The following is a 22,616-nucleotide window of genomic DNA, read 5'->3' as shown; positions in this document are numbered from 1 at the left end:
TCTGCCTCCCAGGTTCAAGTGATCCTTCTCCCTCAGCCCCCCAAGCAGCTGGGATTACAGATGTACACCACCACGTCTGGCTAATGTTTGTACTTTTAGTAGAAACGGGGTTACACCATGTTGGCCAGGCTGGTCTCGAACTCCTGGCCTCAAGTGATCTTCCCGCCTTGGCCTCCCAAAGTGCTGGGATTACAAGCATGAACCACCACACCTGGCCCGCTTTATTGTTTTATTTTGCTCACTGTCTAAGCTAGTACTAGGTGCGGAGTGGATGGTAGAAACTCATTGTAATATGTTGCTCAGAGCCAGTCATTTCTCTTTCCACCATTCATACAAAAACCCAAACCAAACAAGAATAATGTCAGAGATCAGCCATGCTAGGACCTATCAATTCAGTCATCCTTAAGCAGCAATCACTAGGGACTTAGTACATGCGATATGTAACAGTAGTCACTGTGTAAATAAACTCACAGCCTATTGTGAGAAACAGACCTATGAACAGTGGATAAAGGACAAGAATTGCATATGCAGTTAAAGAAAGACAGACAAAATACCCTGGGAATTAAGAGGAAGGAATGTCAAATCACCCAGTTTGCCTACATCTAAAGAAGGCTTTTTTTCTTGTTCATCAAAATACTCGTGTTGGAACTAGCATGAAGAATGTCATTTCACCTTTGGCCTTTTTTACCCCTTTGTTTAAAAGAAGATTCTTGATCTTCAAAGCATAACAGTCACGTTTTATTTTACTCTATGAGCAGATTCATTAAGAATGTGAAAGTATTCCCATTCATTCGAATTAACATTAAAAGACACTCTCCCAATGAATAAGATGTCAAAAACCATGTTAGTAATTGCAGTCAATGAAATGAATGCTCTGCTCTCATGCTGCATGCGTATTTGTACTCATCAGCTGAGCACTAACAAAAAACACACACCTAACTTAGAACAGAGGAAGGAGCAGATGCTATAATATTTCTGACTAATGCTCAGTAATATGTAACAATTTAATTTCAAATACTGAACTTCTGGCCCTTGGAAATTACATACACAGGTTTTGCAGTCAAATGAGCATTGTTTAGACATATTAAATGTGCTGAGATCTAAAATTTCATCAGTTTTCGAATTTAAGCTAGAGGGGAAATATATCCTAATGGTTCAAAAATCCTCCATTTAAATTCTGGTTTATATAGCAATGATCTTGGTTACTTTAAATTTATTTCTAAGCCATGATTTTTTTTCTTTTAGTGGCAGATATTACAATAATAAATTCAAGGGAATGTTAAAATCATACCCACCAACAAAAAGTAATTCACATCTCCGAAGTTAGCTATTTTAGTTGGACAATACTCTTACCTTACAACTTACGCTATTAAATTCCTGTGTTCATCTTTTTATAGTACACAAATACACAGGTGCTCACTCACACAGATACATTCACATACACACTATGAAACCTGAGTTTTACTTTAAAGAAAAATTGTGTCCAAATAAATTCTAACTGTAAAATTTCTTCTCTTGGCTGGGTATGGTGACTCAGGCCTATAATCCCAGCACTTTGGGAGGCTGAGGCGGGCAGATCACCTGAGGTCAGAAGTTCAAGACCAGCCTGGCCAACGTGGCAAAACCCCATCTCTACTAAAAATATAAAAATTAGCCAGGTGTGGTGGTGCATGTCTGTAATTCCAGTTACTCAGGAGGCTGAGGCAGGAGAATCACTTGAACTCAGGAGGCGAAGGTTGCTGTGAGCCGAGATCGCACCACTGCACTCCAACCTGGGCGACAGAGCAAGATTCTGTCTCAAAAAAAAAAAAAAAAAATTCTCTCTTATGTACAACTTTCTCACTCCATTTTTCTCCAATGAGAAATTAAATTTGGAACTACTCTGAAGCTAATGTAATCATACCAGATACATAAATATTTTAATATGTATAGCAATTGATTTTGTTACAGTACTTGATAAAAGAGATACAGTGTATAGATACAATTTTAATGGTTTCCTGCAATTGGAAAGATACTTGGCATATTCATCAATTAGTATCCTTTTTATACTTCTATTAGAAAGGCTATGTTTTTGTTTAAGTACCCAAGATTCCAAAAGTGAACTTGTAGCTATGAATATAGTTTAATGTGAACAATTAAAACGCACATGCAAACTCAAATGAATTGTATATCTGGCCTGCGGGATGAATTGATAGCATATGTCAATTTTAGAAATCTGAGCGTATGTATGCAGAATTCTAGTTTCTGAAGTTATCTGAGAGTCTTTCCACATCATATTATATCCAAAAAATTAAGTATCATCATCTAATGGTTTGAAACAAAAGAAATGTATAGGTAACTTACAATTATTTCCATCACTTTTGGATATTAATTAATTCAAAACACATTCATAAAACTTCTTCCTAGTACAAGGTAATATTCTAAACTCTATGAGTATATAAACACATAGAAGATGTGGTTTGCAGCATCCAGGAGTATATAATCTAGTAGCAGAGATAATATAATTTTTAAAGTTATATTTCAAATAATATAGACTCAGTTACCTCATCTGACAAGTGAGAATGGTAATATATTTTTTGCCATCGTTTTTATAAAACAAATTATATAGATGCTATCTTCATTGTCTTTATTATTATTATCATTCACTGTAAAAGATAATGAATATATGTAAATTAATTTTTCAGTGGTAGAACTTGATTTCTAGATGTCATGAATTAGAACTCTACTCTTTTCCATTTCTCAATCAGAGTCTGTATTTTCAATTTCCAAAACTGCACATCACATTTCTACAATGTGAGCCCCAGGCAGAAGAATGCCTATAAGCTTCATCTAGGCACAATATATTATATAAGGCCTGGATTGTTTTCTGGCTGGTTAATTCTTTGCTTTTGGCATATGAAGATCAAAATTGGGCTATATAATCTAATTTAGTTGAAGATAGTACAATAATATACACTTTCATTATGAAAAAAATTAATTATGGAACTATCATCATAAAAATCATCATAGATAAAAGATACTATATCGCATCTTTTCTTTGGTTGAAATTTTGTAAGTCAAAGTAGATTGTCATGCCATATAAAAGCCTCTTTAACAAATCTCCTCAAAGATAAAATATTAAAGAAAAAGTTACTATAGTCTTATTAGCTTACAGAAACTTAATTTTATTATAAAATCAGGTCAGAGGGCCTACTACTTCAGTAAATTAATGTTATCACTCAAGCTAGGTTTTCTCATAAAATGCATGTGCATACCAGATCTAGGATTTCTGTAATACTCTGGAAATTGAAAGGGTTCAAGACACCAATTTTTAAAAATTCATTATCACATGAATAATATGTTAACATAATATACAAAATACAGTTCATATTCACTGGTCAATAAAATATTACCAACATTTAAGTGCAAAAATAATAAAAATGAATAGGCTGTTAAATTGGCTCTGTAGATCCTATTTTTGTTTTCAGAGTCCATTCAATTCCATGTGTTTGAGTCATGCAATAAACATTTCTCACCTTGAATTTGGGCATACTTGTATGGAGCTCCATGCTTGTGCACACATATTTACCCAGAAACTAAGTTTCCTTTTATAAATGAGCTCAATCCCAGATTAAAACAGATGAAAGATTTCCAATCCTTGTGGCCAGCTCCCAGGGTGGAAAATAAGCTTAGGAATGCAGCAAACTGAAACTGAATACTCTCTGGAATGGACATTCTGTTCTAAGTCTCCTTCAGGAAAGCTCCAACAATAGCTCAAGCAGGAGCAAACACTTGTCTTTGAGGTAGTCCCAGCCAACCATTCATTTTCTCAGTAATCTGTCCTCTGACACCCACTGAACTTAGAGCTCCTGTGCCCACCTCAAAGGACAGCAGCCCTGGCAGGCAGCATGCACTGTAGGAGCAGAAGTGATTCTCTAAATTCCTACTCTCCTCACCTCTTCACCACTTTGTATCATTTTGGCATCTCCTAAGATATCTCAGCTTTGTAACTCCTCAAAGGAATCCCCACAAACTGGGGCTCTTTTTTAACTTGGACATTTCCTTTGAGACTAGGAAAGAAATAGAGAAAACAAAGTACACAGATAACCAAAAGCACGATGGATTATATGAATCATCCAAATTAAGCAACCAACATTTTAGTCTAAGGTTTATAATTTTTCCAATATATTGAATACACAGGACAAAAAAGTATCTACTTAGGCTTATCCCATTCTGTTCTATTGTGTGTGTGTGTGTGTGTGTGTGTGTGTGTGTGTGTGTGCGCGCGCAAAATAATGCATGCCAGTATTCATAAGGCTTTTCCAATCTGAATGATGCCTGAGTTTCAGATATGTGTACAGTGATGTCATGACTAAACAATAGTCAGATAAATGCTGTGGTATGTAGTCATTCATTTGTGTACCTACAAGCTGTTAGGCACAATTAATCCACATATAATAAGCACAAGCTATCTTCTCAAGGAGCAAGATTGTGAGTCAGAAGCTGAGAAGCAAACTGACAGCTAAAATAGGGGATATAATATACTTGCTTGTATAGAATTATCCACGGTGAGTTTACAATAAGAACACATATCAGGGACACCATTTTCTGACCTAGGGTAGTAAGGAATTCTTTTAAACAATATTCTATAAGGAAAGATGAAAATAATATTAATAGTCATTGGTGGAAGAGACATGGTGATAGTGGTTGTTGGGAGAACATTCCAAGAAGTGGGAACAAGTCATAAACATAAAATTACATGAACCGAAGTTATTTTATTTGCTGAACCAAAGTAATTTTATATCTAGACAGAAGTGTTCCTGGTGGGGAATAGCAGATCAGGAGGTGAGAGACATGAGCAGATGCCATACTGTGAAAGACCTTGGATGTTAGGACCTTGGATTTTACCCTGAAGCTAGAAGATTCTCTAAAGGATGTTAAGCTGGAGGCACACAATCTGATTTGTTTTAGAAACTCAACGGGGGCAGCAATTACAGGGTGGGATTTTGTGAAGACCAGATTAAAAGCAAGGAGATCATTCACACACATACAAACATAAAATCAGAGGTAGTCTTTTGATCTATGTATCTGTTTATACAATTTGGTATCTAAATGTACATTTATCTTTTAGAGTTATGTACATTAGTTATTTATGATTAATAATAAAAGTTAATACAAAGAAAAATTATTCTCAACACTTCGACACTCACCAAGAAATTTTATGTATTCCCTTTTTAAAGCCAACAATAAGTAAGCTTGTGAAGGGGCATTATTTTTCCTAATTTCCTCTTGAGGACAGTGGTAGACATGCTCAGCTCAATGCTGGAAATATGGCAGGCTCTCAATTGATACTAGTTAAATAAATATTGGCTTGTCCAGGATTACTTGCCTTTGTAGGTAGAGGCAAGTTTAAAACCGAAGTAGTCTCAGGCATTGTCAAGTTACCATGCCCGTGGACCAGCATAACTTCTAGCGCTTGTCATATAGACTTTTTGGTCATAAACAACCTGAAACGTATTATGTTACAAAGTAGGACATATAGAATACAGTCTCAATCAGGATATTTTATTCAATAAATGATGCATGTTCCCATATAACAGAAACGGATTGCATTCTAGCAGATTAGCATGAAACCATCCTTTGTACCTTGAGTGATGGACTTACTAATTTACAAGACTTATCCTCTATTAGATTTAGTAATGATACCCTAGCTTTCAGAAAACCAAGAGCTTGTTAAAAGTCTAATCCTGCATTTTTCAAATTTTTGTTTTGCAATAATTATAGATTCACAGGAAGTTGCAAAGAAATATGCAACAACATCTTGTGCTAACTTCACTTTACCTCTTCCAGTGTTGATACCATGTAAAACTATAGTACAATATAAAAACTGGGAAATTATTGCTATAATTCATAGAGCTTATTCAGGCTTTACCAGATAGACATGTATGCACTTGTGTGACTCTGGTGTGTGTGTGTGTACGTGAAGCTCTATTCGACATTATAAAGTGTAGCTTTGTGTAACAAACACCATAATCAAAATATAGAGCAGGTCCATCACCACGAGGCTCCGTTGTGGCACCATTGTGTAGCATACCCTCTGCCTCATTCCTGACCTCTGGCTGCCAATATCTGTTCTTAATATCTATAATTCTATTTCAATAATGTTATATACAAGAAATAACACAGTATTTAACCTTTTGACTTTTTTTTTTAACTCAATATGATGCTCTTGACCTCCATTGGAGTTGTGAATATTGAGTATCAATAGTTCATTCCTTTTAATTGTTGTGTAGTATTTAGTGGTATGAATATATAACAGTTTGTTTAACAGTCACTCGTTGATGGATACTTGAGCTATTTCTTGTTTCTAGCTACTGCATTCATGTCAAGGTTTTTGGGTGAACATAAATATCAGTTTTCTGGGATAAATATCAAGAGTACAATTGCTGGGCTGTATCGTGACTGCACGTTTAATTTTACAAGAAACTCCTAAACTGTTTTCTAGAATGGTTGTGCCATTTTACATTCCCATCAGCAATATTAGAGAGACCCAGTTCCTTTGCATCCTTGTTAGCTTTCAGTGTTAGCTTGTCACTGTTTTTCTTTTTTTAATTTTAGTCATTCTAATAAGTATACAGTGATAACTCATTGTAGTGTTAATTTGCATTTCTTTAATGACTAGTGAATCTGAGCATCTTTTTATGCATTTATTTACTATCTGTATACCCTCTTCAGTGAAATGTCTATTAAGATTTTTTCCACATTTTTTTCACTAAGATTATTTTTGGTTTTAGTGTTGAGTTTTGAGTGATATTTATATATTCTAGATACTAGTTCTTTGAGACTTTACAAAGATAGATTAAGGAAAGAAAAAGGACATGGGTTAAAAACAGTACAAAACAAAACCAAGAACCACAAGTGAAAAGCAGTATGGAAAATCAAAAAAAGGGAACAGCACCCAATGACAAAAAGCAAATCTTTATTATTTATTTATATTTGAAGCTTTAACCAAAATGAAAGTGCTTTGTCATATAAACTTTTCATAAAATGCAATCAAAATATCATTATTATAACATGTTATATGTAAACATCAGTAATTATGCTCATGAAAGCATTACACATCAAGTAACTTATTTAAAAATATGTATCAGGCAACCTAATGTGTTTGGTTCCAGGTAAAAATGTGGTGAGCAAGAACAGTTGAGGTGTCTTGGTTCATAGAACTTACCACATAATCTGACTGGCAAGTATTAATTAGTCACATACATATGGAATCATAACAGTGCTATGTGTTATGGACAGATGTTACATGGTAGGAAAATTTGATGTACTTAGGGGATTCTGACGTCTATCCAGAGGTAAGCTTGTAGGTGGAAAATGGTGTCATCAAGGTAAAAAAGGGGAAAGGGGGAGATTCTAGACAAATAGAAAAGCATACACAAAAGTCCTGTAGTAAAAAAAAAAAAAAAGTTAGACCTATTCAGGGAACAAAAAGAAAGCCAGTAAGGGGGTGAGGCAAAGGAAACATGATGGGAAATGAGATAGGAGAGGTAGGCAGTGTCTAGGCTTTGATTTTTAAATTTGTTTTGTTTTGTTTTGTTTGGCTTTCCTAGCAGCCAAGAGAAACTACTAACATTATTAAACAAGTGGTGGTATTTTCAAATTTAATTGACTGCATGAATTTTAGAGAGTGGATTATCAAGAATACGAAAGAGAGAATGCAGAGAAACTGGAACGGAAAGGCTACTGTATTCCTAGTGAGAGAAAATATATTGGGCTAGGATGATAGTAGAGGAGATAAAGAGATGTGGATGAAAATATATTAGAGGATAAAACCCACAGTGATTGGCAATGATTTAGAAATAACTGGGTAAAAAAGATCAGAGTTTCAAGGATGAGATATGTTTCTGGCTTGCGAAACTGGGTGAATGGTTGCACCACTCAATGATAAGAAAAGCAATGAGAAGGAGGCAGGTTTTGTGGTGTGAAGAGAAAGTTCTGCTTAGGGCATTTAGAGGGAGGTGACTTTATCACATAAGAATGGAGATGCCACCCAGGCAGTTGAAATCACAGTTCTGGAATTCATTGGAGAAATCTAAGCTAGAGGTATAACTTGGTTAGTTATCTGTATATAGGTGTTAATAAAGCTGTGGACATAAGTGCAATGGTCAAGGAAGAGATTATTATGAGAAGAGAATTACACTCGGACTAGATTCCAAGGAAACCTAATTTTTAAAGGCTGAGAAGAGAGGATCAGTCTACAACGCAGACTGAACACAAACACCCTCCAAAGTAGTAGCGAAGCCACGAGAGGACAGTGCACAGATCACAAAGAAAACAACATTTTTAAGAAGGGAGAAAACAGTCACTATTGACCTTCTGCAAGCTCAAGAAAGATGAAGAAGAAATTTCATTAATTGGTTCTAGAGACATGAAGTCCTCTACTTCACTTGAACTTAGCAGGGTGAAGCTTGAATAGAAAAATAATGAAAGCGTGCAATTTAAAAAAAAAGACAATCTCAGTGTCTTGTCCAACTGATGCATATAAGAGAAAGAAGATAATACTTTGCTTTATTTTTGTATTTTTACTGTAACAGAATTTATAATCTAATTTTCTTAAAAAATTATCAAAAAAGAAACCAACACAGTTACTGCTAATGTTGAATATCAAAATACTATTATTAACAGCTTAATTAATAACAAATAATTATATGTTTATTACAATTGGGAATGACATTTGAACATAATAAGTTGTTTTTTCCCAACCGTGTTGTAGTGTTCTTTACACTTTTCAAATGGAAAAATGTATTTCAGTGTTGTATTAGTTATCATGTTACTCATCTTACAATATCAGTAAAGTCAAAAACTTTCATATGTAAACCACTTAATTTCCAGGTAATGTGTATGTATGTGCACCTCTGTCTGTGTATGATAGATAGACAAAAAGAGAGATCTATGCACACTAGTAATATTGAAAGAAATGAGCTAATTACTTCATTCACCGCACTGTCATAAAGACTTTATTTTTTCCTAGACAAGTGGTATGTCATACAACCTCATCTAATCTCATACACTAGAAAAATAGATCAGCATTGATTAAAAATAAAATAAATTCTAACAATTTCTTATTTTTATATAATCACACATCTTAGTGTCATTTTAGCAGTAAAATTATAAAAACAATGTATATTTAATATTAAAGAGTAGTGCTACATATTAACCTACTGGGTCTCTGAAATATATTTTTGATTTAAGGCTTATTTCTATAGCTTATCCAAAGATCAATAACCTTACAGTTAAGATGATGCATTTTAAATAACAGTTAAAATTTATATTATCCTGATAGTTTTATATCCTAGTCAGTTACTGGACAATACTAAACAATTGATACCATGGAAACACACATGATAATCAATAGACTTTTTTTTTTTTTTTTTTTTTTTTGAGACAGAGTCTCACTCTGTCACCGAGGCTGGAGTACAGTGGCGAGATCTCCGCTCACTGCAACTTCCACGTCCCAGGCTCAAGCGATTCTCCTGCCACAGCCCCCCGAATAGCTGGGATTACAGGTGTATGCCTCCATGTCTGGCTAATTTTTGTATTTTAGTAGAGATGTGGTTTCACCATGTTGGCCAGGCTGGTCTGGAACTCCTGACCTCAGGTGATCTGCCCACCTTGGTCTCCCAAAGTGCTGGGATTACAGGCGTGAGCCACCACAACCAGCCAGTAACCAAGAGGATTTTAATTTGAAATAAATTATTGGGGAGTATTTCTGACTTCCTCTTGCCTCCCACCCTCATTTATACATCTTGAATAATTCTGTTCCATCACGATCTCTGACATTCTCTTTAAATATATAGATATGTGTGCATTCATTACCTCTTTATGAGATGAGAATAAAATTGCTTATGAAGCCAGAGAAACTCTCAGTATTATTTCTAATCATATATATGAGAATGCCAATGTGACGTTATTGTACAGAGTGCACATTGCTTAACTCCAGGGGTGTCATTTACCTTGTAGCATAATATTAATAGTCCATGTTACTGGTACACTCTAGAATTGTATAGTGTACACTATATGAATATATACAACTAAATATCATACTGTGGATGACTAACATAATGAAGATAAAAGAAAAACTTATTTATGTAAAAAGGCAACAGTAATTATAGTGACTTAAATAACCTACTGTTTATGCCAAGTACTATTCAAAATAGTATGGCACATTAATCTATGTAAATCATTTTTTATAATACTAAATCATGTTCAGGTTAGCCCAGTTGTTAGATTTTTGTTCATGTAGCACAGTTGCCTATGTATAACTGAAATAAAATCTAAAAGAACAACTAGTGAGATCACTCTAAGAATGGCTAGCTGTAGATGATTACAAACAAACCAGGGCTGTATTAGTTTTATTTTTTGATCTTTTTCCTCTTCACAAAGTAAGAAGATTGAGATAGTAATAAAATTGTGAAACAAGATAACTGTTATGGATATTATCATAGACACCTCCCCGTGCAAGTCTAGAGAATGGATATGAGCTATTTAGGATACTCAGTTTTTATCTAAGAAAATATAATATGCCAATTTCTATAGGCTTTGAGTAAACAACCCAAAATTTTAATGGGTTTTATTTTTAAAGAGCATCCTCAATGGAACATGTCTAGTTCTTGTTAGAAGATGTTATGATCCCTGCCATTTTATATTTTGTTCTGTCCTTTTTAGAATTCTATTAAAATCTGAGAGATTGTGACAACTGACTGGTTAAGAATCTTTAATCCTACTGTCATCCTGCCACCATTAAAATCATGCCTCTATCACATACCAGCTGAGTTACCTTAAGCAAATTACTTAACCTCCCTGTACCTCTACATATTCATCTGTTAAATTTAGATGATTATATTTCCCACCTTCTACAGTTAATATGGAAATTATCACATATGTATGTGATGTACTCAGAGAAGTTCCTGACACTTATTACAGGCTTGTTAAATGGTATATACAGTATTATCATTGAAGATTAGTTGAATCTAGAATAGTGCTATGCACACACAGGGTACTGTCAATAGCTGTGTATGTAGGAGAAATCAATGGTTCATTAATTCTTTTTGACTCACTGCTTCTTACAATCATTCTCTAATTCACATTTCTGTATGTCCATACTCTTATGCCTATTTATAAAAGTGGATTATTCAACGAGAATGTCCATAATTGCACTATTCATAACTAATCATTTATGATTGATTTGTACCATGCTTTATAAATTTCTTGATATTTTATAGTTTTATGCATATATATATGTGTGTGTCTGTTCTCTGACTTAGAGATGCTATCTCATAAAAATCAAAGAGAACATAGGTGTTCAACAATGCTGAGTTATAAGTAATTAAAAACCTAATGTTAAAAAAATTGCTCAATATCATATTACTATTCTATCGAGTCTTACTTCCTCCAGAGCTAACTGATAAGTACATTACATTCATCCATGATTAGATTCAATTACTCAAATGCCTTCTATCTCTTTATTATGATTCTGGCTTTATTTAAACTGAAATGTCAATGTTTCCTAGGTATTTTTACCATTTTTGCAGATATAGGGATAATCAATTTTACTAATGGTCCTCCAGAATTTTTAGACATTTCTCCAATAAGCATCTATATCAACTAAAATAGCATTAAATAAAGTGCAAACTTACCTTGTCATATCTATGCAATTCTGTATTCTCTAAAGGATGATTTTTCATATTACTCAACAATTCTGACTGAGCAATTGAAATTCAGACTATGATAAATGTTTTACACTGAAGGCTCATTTCATTACACAGTAGTCAGTTGAGATGGGGTTTCCGAAGAAGGTATTTTTAGGAAGTGCAGAGTACAGAAAAAAGCTGAATACATTATACAATTTAAATATTTATTGAAGCTTTTCTACTAAGGCAACATTTTGGTAATATTCACAGAAATAGCAATATGGGAGGAAATTAGGGGTAAATAGATGGTAGAGACTGTGGAAACCAAGACACCTGATGCTAAAAGTGGGATCCTCATTCATAAAGTCATTAAATTGGAGATTGAAAGGAACAGGCCTCTTTATGGAAATATTATTTTCCTTAGAATTTCATCATTTTTTCTAGATGTGTCTTCTCTGATTTTTTATTAGTGCTTTTGTCTTCTTTACTGAATTCCCCATCTCCTCTTCACACTCTATTATCTTTCTAGCTGGTGTCATCTACTCCATGAGTTGCATATTTAAATCCCTAATAATGACTTCATTTCTAGGCACAATACCCACGCTCTACATAAAAATACAAAACAAAACAAACACCTTAGCATCCACATCCCTCATCCTTCCCATTGTTCCAATTTCCCTTCCAATCTTCTTGCAAACGGCACCATTATCACCCAGTTGTGCATTTCATGGAGCACACAGCATGCAATACACCAGTTCCTATTGATTCTATCTCATATACAAATCTTGAATAGATCCACTTCTTTCATCTCCACTGTCACCATTCTAGTCCAAATCACCTTCTTCTGCACCTTGGAGGAGCTACCATAATTGCTTCAGATTGATAGTCCTTCATCTACCCTTAGCAATTTCCAATCTCTTTTACACAAAACAGAGTGATAGTCTTAAAAAATACAAATATGTTTACATCGGTGTTCTACCTGAAACCCATAAGGCTGTCCATTGATCTTACTATAAAGAGAAAAATAATTTCTATAACCTTCAAGGCTCTGGATGATTGGACCCCAATCTGACATTCAGATGCAAGCTTGTTCCACACTTTTCTGCACTCACTATACTCTAGTAAAGCTGTTCTTTTAGATCTTTATCCATACCATTTTCCACATTCAGAAACATTGCTCCCTCTGACAGGGATATTTTTGCTCCCTCTTTTCTTTTGTACAACTATACTCTAACCTCATTCTTCTTTGCCTTGCTTTGAATATATGTTTTTTTCTCAGAAATATTTCTCCAATTTCAAAGACTGGTCTAATCCTCCCTATTACACATTCTTATTACAATGTGTATTTTATTGTATAGCCCTTATCCCCAATGCAAGTATTTTGTGTGTGTGTATTTAATAAGCACATCTTCCTTGAAATGCTAGTCTCTCTTTGAGTTCACTTGCTTAGAATACTATCTCCAGAGCATAACACAGTACCTGGCAGAAAATTGGCACTCTATATGTATATTTGTTGCATGGACAAATGAATCAATAAATGGATAACAAATCATCAGCTGTAAGTCCCTTCTTTAAACTGGGGTTGCCCCAAACCACACAATTCAAATTTTAGAGTCATTTATTTTGATACTTTTATTTGTGGATTTGAGAGCCAATCCATTTTCAGATATTTAAGGCAAAACACTGCAAAAGTCATAGACTTGAGCAAAGTGAGCTTCTGTGATAAAACTTGGTGCTCTCTGACAGCCCATTAGAGATGGGGTGTGTACACCTAATCCAAAGGAATCCTCTAGCTCTTCAGCAGCTGTTCACATGGCTCATGCCCTGCCCTTCAGCGTCTACTAAATCAGGATTCCCCAGCTGTCTGAGCTTCCCGTAAGCGTTTTTAGTTAACCACCAACAAGCCAACATTGCTTGCGTCTGATTACGCTCTTTAAAGTCTAAATTCCCCCTTTTCCTTCCTATTTTGCAATATGTGAGAGTCATTGGGATTCATCATTTTTGCAGATTATTATTTTTTCACTTACTCAACTAGTTTGTTAATATTTTGTTCACTTAGTCACCAATTTATTTCTAATACATCCTTCTTAAGCACCAACATAAAAAGGAATTACTCAATTTGCCTTTGATGAAAATACTTGGGTCATTCTGATTTTGTAATTTTTCTTTCTTATTTCTTTAATTTTTCATCACACAGCTTCCAAGGCTAAAATCCGCACTTGTAATAGTGTACTGATTCCCTTGCCCTTTAAGTCAGCACTTAGCTCAAGCTAAGGTACTATTGCTACTGTAATCTGATAAAGGAAGAGACAAGTTGTGTGCAAATAAAGATGAGTGCCAGGAATGAGAAAAAAGCTACTGATGTTTATGCCCTTTTATAGTCCTGATTCTATGACAGTCTTAGCCAAAAGCAGAGTGGAAGAAGGGAGAACGTTTTAAAACAAAACAAAACAAAAGCCAAGAAGACGGTAAAAACATTTAAAGGGTAACCATTTTATTTGCCCATAATTGGAAATAATATGGGACACTATAATGGTAATTGTGCTCAGCTAAGGCTGACCTTTTTTAAAAATCAATTTTTTCATGATAGTGAAGAGAAAACATTTAAAAGTTGAAAATAAATTAGCAAAAGACTTCATGATATATATGTGAATTCCTCATTGTTGATATGCCCATGTAGAGTTTTCATATTTATTAAATATAAACTAAAAACATCATGATTCAAGCATCTGATTTTTTGAAGTTTCTTTAAAGTTATCTTAATCCTCTTCAAAACCCATTAAGCTATCTACATTCTCATTTCATTACATGGATAAGCATTGGCTTTAATAATGCATTTTAATGTTCCTCCTCTTCATTGACACAACCACATTTTTCTACTAAAATAAATAACTAAACTTAAATGAATAATAAGCAAAAATAAAGGCAAAGCTCTTCCTCAGATTCTTTTATTCAAATTGTAACTAGACCTAGATATTATTCACATTATTCACTAGTCTTAGATATATTTCAGATTTCAAAATTGACATGAGAAAATCAATTCATCAATTTGTTAACATTTTTAATTTATGGACAACTATTTTCTTAAAATTTTATGTAATCAAAAAACTGAGTTAAACAGTCTGAAAGAGTCATTTGAGAACAACAACAAACAACAACAGCAACAACATTTTATCAGCATGGCAAGGAAATGACAGCTCCACTTCAATTAAAGGATAATTGTGATTCTCCTCCACTTCCCATTAGTGAGGAATGGGGCACATAATGACAGAGTGAAAGTGAGGTACTGAGGGAGAAAGCAAAAGATCATAAAGGAAAGCAGGAATAAATTGATTTCTAAACCAAATCCAGACTGCTAAGAACATTGGTTTTCTCAGGGCTATCATTACATATACAACGCAAAGTCACCTTCAGAGGTTGTAGGCCTCCAGAAAATTGCTCTGTGTGTTCCGTTGCCTACTGAAATTCCCAGGTATTTTGAATGAGTGATATCAGATTAAAATAAAGATCGAGCTCGGAGTTGAATAGAAATTATCTCTTAAAATGGCAGCCTAAATAGAAGATGTGAGCTATAAAAGAAGGAGTACTGTTCCTAATGGGACTGTTTTTAATGGGAATGAGGTAGACATTGTATAGTCATGAGATGAGGACTTTTTTTCTTTTTTTTTAAATTTTAAGTTCAGGGCTAAAAATCCAGGTTTGTTACATAGATAAACTTGTGTCATGGGGGTTTGTTGTACAGATTATTTCACCACCCAGGTACCAAGTCTAGTACCCATTAGTTGCTTTTCCTGATCCTCTCCCTCCTCCAACCCTCTACCCTCCAAAAGGCCCCAGGGTGTGTTGTTTCCCTGTATATGAGGACACTTTTAAGCATGAGCCAGCAGAGCCATTTCCCTTCCTCATCCTCATTTGTCTGCTGCCTATCAGAATTGTGCTTGAGAAATTTTATATACCCTTAAAACACTGAAGCCAAATGTATTTTTTTTTGTCTTTTTTGGGGGGCCATATTCAAGGAAGTAATCATGAATGGGGAAAGAGAAAGGCTATGCCCTGAGTGTTAAAGTATTTCAGAATCTCTAGAGGAGCCATCTGGTTTATGAAGGCACATTGAATGCTATAATATACTGTAATATATGAGGGAAACAAACTTTTTGTACTATAAGTCTCATGAAAAAAATAAACAAAATCATTTTAGCTGTTAATCTTGGAACTATATTTAGTATACAAGTGATTCACAAATAGCAGAGTTACTCTCCCATTCGAAGGGGATATCAGAATCTCTGGAAGACATACTCACTTTTAGGATTAAGTAGAGGGAGCTTGAAATTTTGCAAGGACTTTAGGGACAATTCTATAAGTGACATAAATAGAAAAAACGTCCAAAATTGGTAAAATAATAAATTATCCCATGGTGTTGCCATTTTAACTTTGATATCTGTATTAAAATGAAACTTCGGAACTCCACACATGTGTCAATATTTTATAGCATGAAACCCCAAGGAAGTCTGACTAATAGATGTTTTAAGTAGGGAAAAGGTGAAGACTACAAAGTATTTATTTGCTTGGTTTGTTTGTTTTTTGAAGATCAGTATACTGCATTGAGCACACTCTACACGGGGAAATACTTCCATGAGATTCTGCTATGAAACCCGGTCGCATTTAATAAAAGGTTTATTTCCCATATTGCAGCCCATGACCTTCCCAACAAAATATTCCAATGTGAACCAACTGCCTTGATAACAGAACACAAACCTCCTAGGACTATAGCAGGACTTTGTGAGAAAGAAAACCATTGCCTCTCTCTGAATCCAGTCAAAACCTGAATGTACTGTATAAAAATAAACCAAGGTCATCATTATTCCTTGTCATTGTGATTTGGCGTGCCTTCAAATTACATACCCTGTATATTTCAAATAACTGCACCGCCTCCATTAACTGAGTTTGACATCACTTTAATCAATGTATCTTTTCAGAATGAAAGGCAGAAATGTCAAATTCCTACCATTATAAATTCTTTTAACTCTCTAATCTGCATTAAATAAAAGGTTGTCTTTGAGAAATAATAAATGCTCTAAAGAAATATAACTAGCATCAATTTTATTTTAAAATGTAACTGGGAAAAGATTAAATCTCAACACTTCTCTTCATACAGAGGTGATTTCCCAAGAAACTATTAAAGACTTACTTACATGAGGGGCCCTTCCCAAGGCTGTATCTAATTTTGTATTATTTTTCTGAAAATAGCACCCCCAATTGTATAACCTCAGGCCCCATAAATCCTTTCTTCATGGTTTGTTCTGTGTTGTGAGACAGGGAACGTACATTAGTCTCATTTGTCAATTCCTTAAAAACTGATGTGTGTTTAAAATAGAAAATTTAGAAAAATGAACAGAAAATTATCTTTAAAGGTTAATTTCTAATTAGACCCTCTTAGGAAACTTAATACCCTGTGATTTGAATGCATATCAATGTGCGTATATATAAACATATATACTCATACCAAAATATTGTATTTCTCATATGTGTGATGAAATAAAGAATAAATTGATGAAAGAGTATGATAAATCATTTTTAATAAGTTAGAAAAATATTACAATAGAAAGTGGAAGGAGAAGGAAAGTTTGGGAAATCACTTTGTTTTACTCTTGAGATAAAATTTTGATGAAAGATAATAAAATAGAATTTTGAAAAACACCTGATGTTTCCAAGGCAATGATTTTAATCTCTTTTATTAAACTACACAAGTGGTTAAAAACTTGACAATTTGTTTCATATATAGCAAATGACGTGGAGTACAGGGATTTCAAATGAATGCTATAGGAATAAAGAGGAAGCTGTATTAATATCTCTGCCCAAATGATGAATTTGCAATTCAGTACTGTCTAGCTAGAAGTGTCAACCAACACCTATTTCCCCTTAAATAATGTAATTATGCATAAAACACTTTGTAGTCTTTTTTAAAGTTTAGAATAACATCCATATGACATACTCTGTTGCATTTTTCATAACGTTATGCCATGTAAGATACACCAAAATTTTGTATTAACAGTATATCACAATTTAGATCAGCGATCTCTTTTTCATAGTTAAGATGTCTTTAAAAGATTCTGCAAATGAAATTCTAAAAGATGATTTTATTAGACCTCAAGATGACTTACATCATTTAAATATATTCAAATGAAATATCTATTTGCCATACACTATTTGAATAATTCTTTACAATGCATTATTTGAGTAATTCTAAAAGTAAACAATACAATGTGTTTGACAATACGGTGATCTCTTTTACAGAGTAACTATTCTGTTTAAAAAACAAAATGTACTTTTGTAAGTTTTTCAAACTAAGGCAAATTTACAAACCAGATTCAAATGTCAGACATCCAAATAGTAGTATATTGTCAAGCAACACAATTTAATGTATAATATAGCCCTGAGTATATCTCCATTTTCCTTAACAAACTCATTGTCATGTTGCATAGGCATTACTTGATGATTTTTTAAATGCAGTGTGAAAAAATCCTACAGGACATGTCCCAGAAAGATTACCTTCCTTCACATTCTAAGAACTGAAAGTTTTTCAACTCTCTACGACAAAGCAGAGTATAGGTTTACCTTGCTTCATTCCAGCAGAATTGCATATATTCTTTCAAAATTGCTCTATATACTAGTATATGTTGTTAATTATATAGAATATATATATATAAAATCACTAGTGATTTTGATAGTATTTATATTACATATATCAAAGAAATAAAAATGACAAATAAAAATACGTGTATATGTGTATATTGCAAACAACAGATATATGCCATGCATATTTTTGTAATGATAGTAAATATAATAGTTTTTCAATCTAAAAGCAATAATGATACTCACCAAAAGAAATTTATGAAGCAAGCAAACAATGTAACAAAATGTTGTATTATAAAATCTGGTAGCTTTTAATGTGACTCAATACATGGACAATGTTAACTTATTTCCACAAATTTTTCACAGTGGTAAAACTTCTGCCTTTTTTTTTTTTTTTTTAGTAGTTGTGGAGCATTACTTATTTGGAGAGACTTATTTTTTCATTCTTAATTATAGGCATCGCTCTCATATCTATTTTAGAATAACTATACTCCACAAGTCAAAGATGGGTGGGGAAGAGAGAAACTCCCATCTTTTTGGGACACACAGTCCTTATCATATATTATTTTTACTGTTGTGCCACAGTCCATTTTTAAATCCTTCAATAGTCATCATGACTTTCTTAAAAATAAACAAAATAGTTGCATTTCTATATGAAAGACAAACTAAAAAATTGAACTGAAAAGCTAGCTCATAATAGACTTGAAACATCTACTAAATATAATTTACTACTAAATATAATTAGGAGTTCCTCAAGTTTGTATGTTGTTTTCCCAAGAGATCATCTGATCATTTGATAGCATAGATCACATCATTATTTGAAATAATCATCATGGTATGCTATAGAAAAGAGCATTTGAAATAGTAAATGCGAGAAAGCAACATTACAATTAAATCTTTATCAATACTTTTCACATCCTTCAATTTTCCGTCCCAACTCATTTTATTCTTTATTTTCTCCATGATATGTCAGAGAAACTTCTCCTAACTTTTAGGCCTCCATGTAGTTCCTATACAGTAGTTAGTTCAATTGAGAATATATGTCAGGTCAGTAACCTTTATGTAACTGTTACTAAATACAGAAGTATCAACTAGTCAAAATAATAACTGAGATATACAAACTATCTCACAACAATCAAAATAATCTGTTATAATCAAATGACATTCTGCATATTCTATTACTGCAGTGGTTTATTAATCAAGAAATCATGTGTTTAATTCTTCTGCAAAGAAAAACTTATAAACTCAATTTCTATTGAAAAGTTTTCCCAATGAAAAATATATATTCCTGAATAAATACATATATATATGCAGTATATATAACATTTATGCTTCTTTGCAAACTACTGTGATAATTTAAAATCAATCTACCTAATTAGTGAGCTTGTCACAAACTAAACATATGCCACAGTAAAATACATTTTTAGTTACTTTGTACTTACAACAGTCCTCTACTTCTTCCCACCAAAGCATTTTGAAAAGTGTATATCAAGGCAGCGATTTAAAAAACCTGGTAAAGGTTCTTCAAACTTTATTGCTCCAGTAGGCTTAAAAACAATGAGAAACCAACAAACTTCAGCAGCTTTAAAAAAAAAAAACACTTCAGTTTTTCCTATTCGTTTTTCTCTGAAGGTAATTGCCTCTAAGATCTGAGTCCCGTAGGGGGAAAATGAGTGATCCCAACACTGAGTGAGTCAACACAGTAACTGATGCCAGGATTCTGTAGAGGCCCCTGGATATTTCAAATTCCAGGACCTGCGCACAAGCAAGTGACCCGCCTTCTCTCTCAAGTTGGTTTCCCATAATAGGACTGTCCATGGTCACTACATATAAGGTTGTGCTTCCAGCATGGCAAGCTCTGTGAATTCAAATAATGCTCAACTGTGTTCTGATTAATATCCAAACCAGAATAGCACAGTGGACATAGTACTAGCTTTTAAAGCCTTCCAAACACAAAAACTATTCAGTACAAAACCATAACAATATTTTCTGTAACTTTCATGTGAATTTATAACAGAGCAGAAAATCCCGATTTAAAATTGACTTTTAAATGCCTTTTTTATCCTCTCAACAACACCAAAAATTTCACTCTACCAAATAAAAAGAAATGCCCAGAATAATCTATGCATTTGTTATGTATCCACTGCCTACCAAAGTTATTTTTTCCCCTTGGGATTTTTGATTGCAAAAGTCATGTATTGATGATGCCAACAGTCTGAATAAGAGAAGCAGCAGCAGAACACAGCAGCTGAATTCTGAAGGCAGAATGTGTGTGTAGGTCTCGTGGGACATGTTTTCCTGCTAAAATAAAGAATATTCTTATAATGGAGCAAAAACATTTTTCTCAAATCCTAAATTTCAGTTGTGAATTATGATAAAACTTCTTTACTAACAAATTATTCTTTCTTCCATTTCTCTGGTGCCAATTCTTAAAACACCATTTTCGTAGACATTGAGTTAATGATCATTTAATGGTTCTGAATACAGGCTCTTTTTTTTCTGTATTAAGTGAATGCAGTTGTATTATGTCATTCAGCATGTAAATCATTCTTTGCCAATAGAAGTCTTCTTCATCTTGTTCCTTATTACTTTTATGCAACAGGCAAGCCCCAAATTGATATAAAACATTGGTAGCATTTTTTAAAGAAAGATATTCTTTTTATAGTTATAATAATCCCTACTAAAATTTTTGTTTGAGTGTTTTTATTGTATCATTTGTTAAAGTGACAGACTCATTTTTCTCTGTCAAACATTCAACTGCTTGCGACTGAAATGAGTAATAGACAAAAATAAAAAAAATTATTGAGTCAGACTGTGATGTTTACCTTAATAGTTAATCATACATTTTGCATTTTAGAATATTATTGTCATAACATGGTTATTTTCCCCAGCAAAATGTGTATGAGATAAAACATAAGGCTTAATTTTAATTGAAAACATTCTTTTCCCTAAGTCACCTCCTTTCCTCTGTGTGGTTGTCTAAATATGCATATAAGCAAAATTTTCATAAAACAACATGAAAAAAATGAAAACAATTGTTGTGGGGCTGATTTGGCTCTAAGTCTACATGTTAGCATCAGTGTCCCTCTATGCTATGAGGTACAATATTGCCCAGAGTATAAGTCCCCTTTACATCTTGTACTGTGAGTTTTCTACAAACATAAACCCTTGTTTAGGCCAAGGCATGAATACAATTTGTCAGTCCCAAGCCAACATCAATATCACATGGGAACTTCTGAGAAATGCAAGTTGACACGAGACCTCAAAAGTCAGAAATTCTGGGGTTGGGACACAGAACTCTGTGTTTTACTGGTGATTCTAACGCATGGTCAACTTTGAGAAACCCTAAAGTGTATGTTTCTAAAAACAACTGTGATTCTAAATGTAACAAAGATGTGTCCTGGGTAATATCTAAAGCACCAAATCCTGATAGATCTGAATGCCCTCAGATACATTTAATTGCCATTCAGCCTTAGATGATAATCAGAATTTATTTGGCACCTGTAATGATTTCTGCATTGTGTGGAATGCATATACTTCCCTTAAGATTTTATAATCCAGGTGGAAATGTATGTTTACAATAACTGGAAAAGCGAAAGGCATGTAAAATAAAATTTAGACCAAACATAATGAATTCCAGTTCAGACTGTGTCACCACAGTACTTTCTTATGTCCCTTAATCACTTATCTTTCTCCTTTAGTCCTCAGAATAACTATATCTCGTAAGTATTATTAGATCCATAATAAAAGAACTTGCTCAAATTTCCATTTTTAATAACTGTCACAGAATTTTTAAAAATTTATTTTAACTTGTTATTTTCAAATACTCATAGATTCACAGGAATTTGCAGAGATAGTATACAGAGATCCCATGTACCCTTCACCCGGTTTCTTCCAAAGATTAACTACAATAACTACAATTCAACATTCTACAATAACTACAATTCAATATCAAAACCAGGATACTGACATTGATATGTATATACATATTTCTATTTCATCACAGATTTTTGCAACCTCAACTTCAACAAATAAACACCTGTTTCATCACCACAGAGATCTGCCTCATGCTACCCCTTTATAGTCACACCAGTCACCCTCCCTAAACGTCCCTAAAGCCTGGCACCAATCAATTTATTCTCCATCACTATAATTTTGTCATTTTAAGAATATTAGATAAATGCAATGATTCGGTATGTAACCTTTTGAGATTGGGTTTTGGCATTATGTACTTGAGATCCATTTAAGTTGTCATCGAGAGCTTATTTCCTTTTATTGCTGAGTAGTAGTTCATGGCATGGGTGTTCTGTG

The 22,616-nt window shown here is 33.6% G+C and overlaps 1 protein-coding gene across 2 annotated transcripts in view; it reads right to left on the bottom strand.

Moving 5' to 3' along the window:
* The window catches only part of DMD (dystrophin), a 2,258,239-nt gene that overhangs the window by 2,112,591 nt on the left and 123,032 nt on the right, over positions 1-22,616 (bottom strand). Inside the window, exon 1 of one of the 2 annotated variants that reach the window (XM_073013821.1) lies at positions 19,748-20,059. The exons of the other annotated variant lie outside the window; for it this stretch is intronic. Coding sequence (XP_072869922.1) covers positions 19,748-19,778 — 31 coding nt within the window. The 5' untranslated portion in view covers positions 19,779-20,059. Of the gene's footprint in view, positions 1-19,747; positions 20,060-22,616 lie in introns of those variants that run through there. 2 annotated transcript variants of the gene reach the window in all.

The sequence above is a fragment of the Chlorocebus sabaeus genome, chromosome X, assembly GCF_047675955.1.
Source record: "Chlorocebus sabaeus isolate Y175 chromosome X, mChlSab1.0.hap1, whole genome shotgun sequence".
In the NCBI taxonomy this organism is placed as follows: Eukaryota; Metazoa; Chordata; class Mammalia; order Primates; family Cercopithecidae; genus Chlorocebus; species Chlorocebus sabaeus.
Note: the sequence above shows the minus strand (reverse complement) of the source record. Positions and strands in the feature narration are given on the sequence as shown.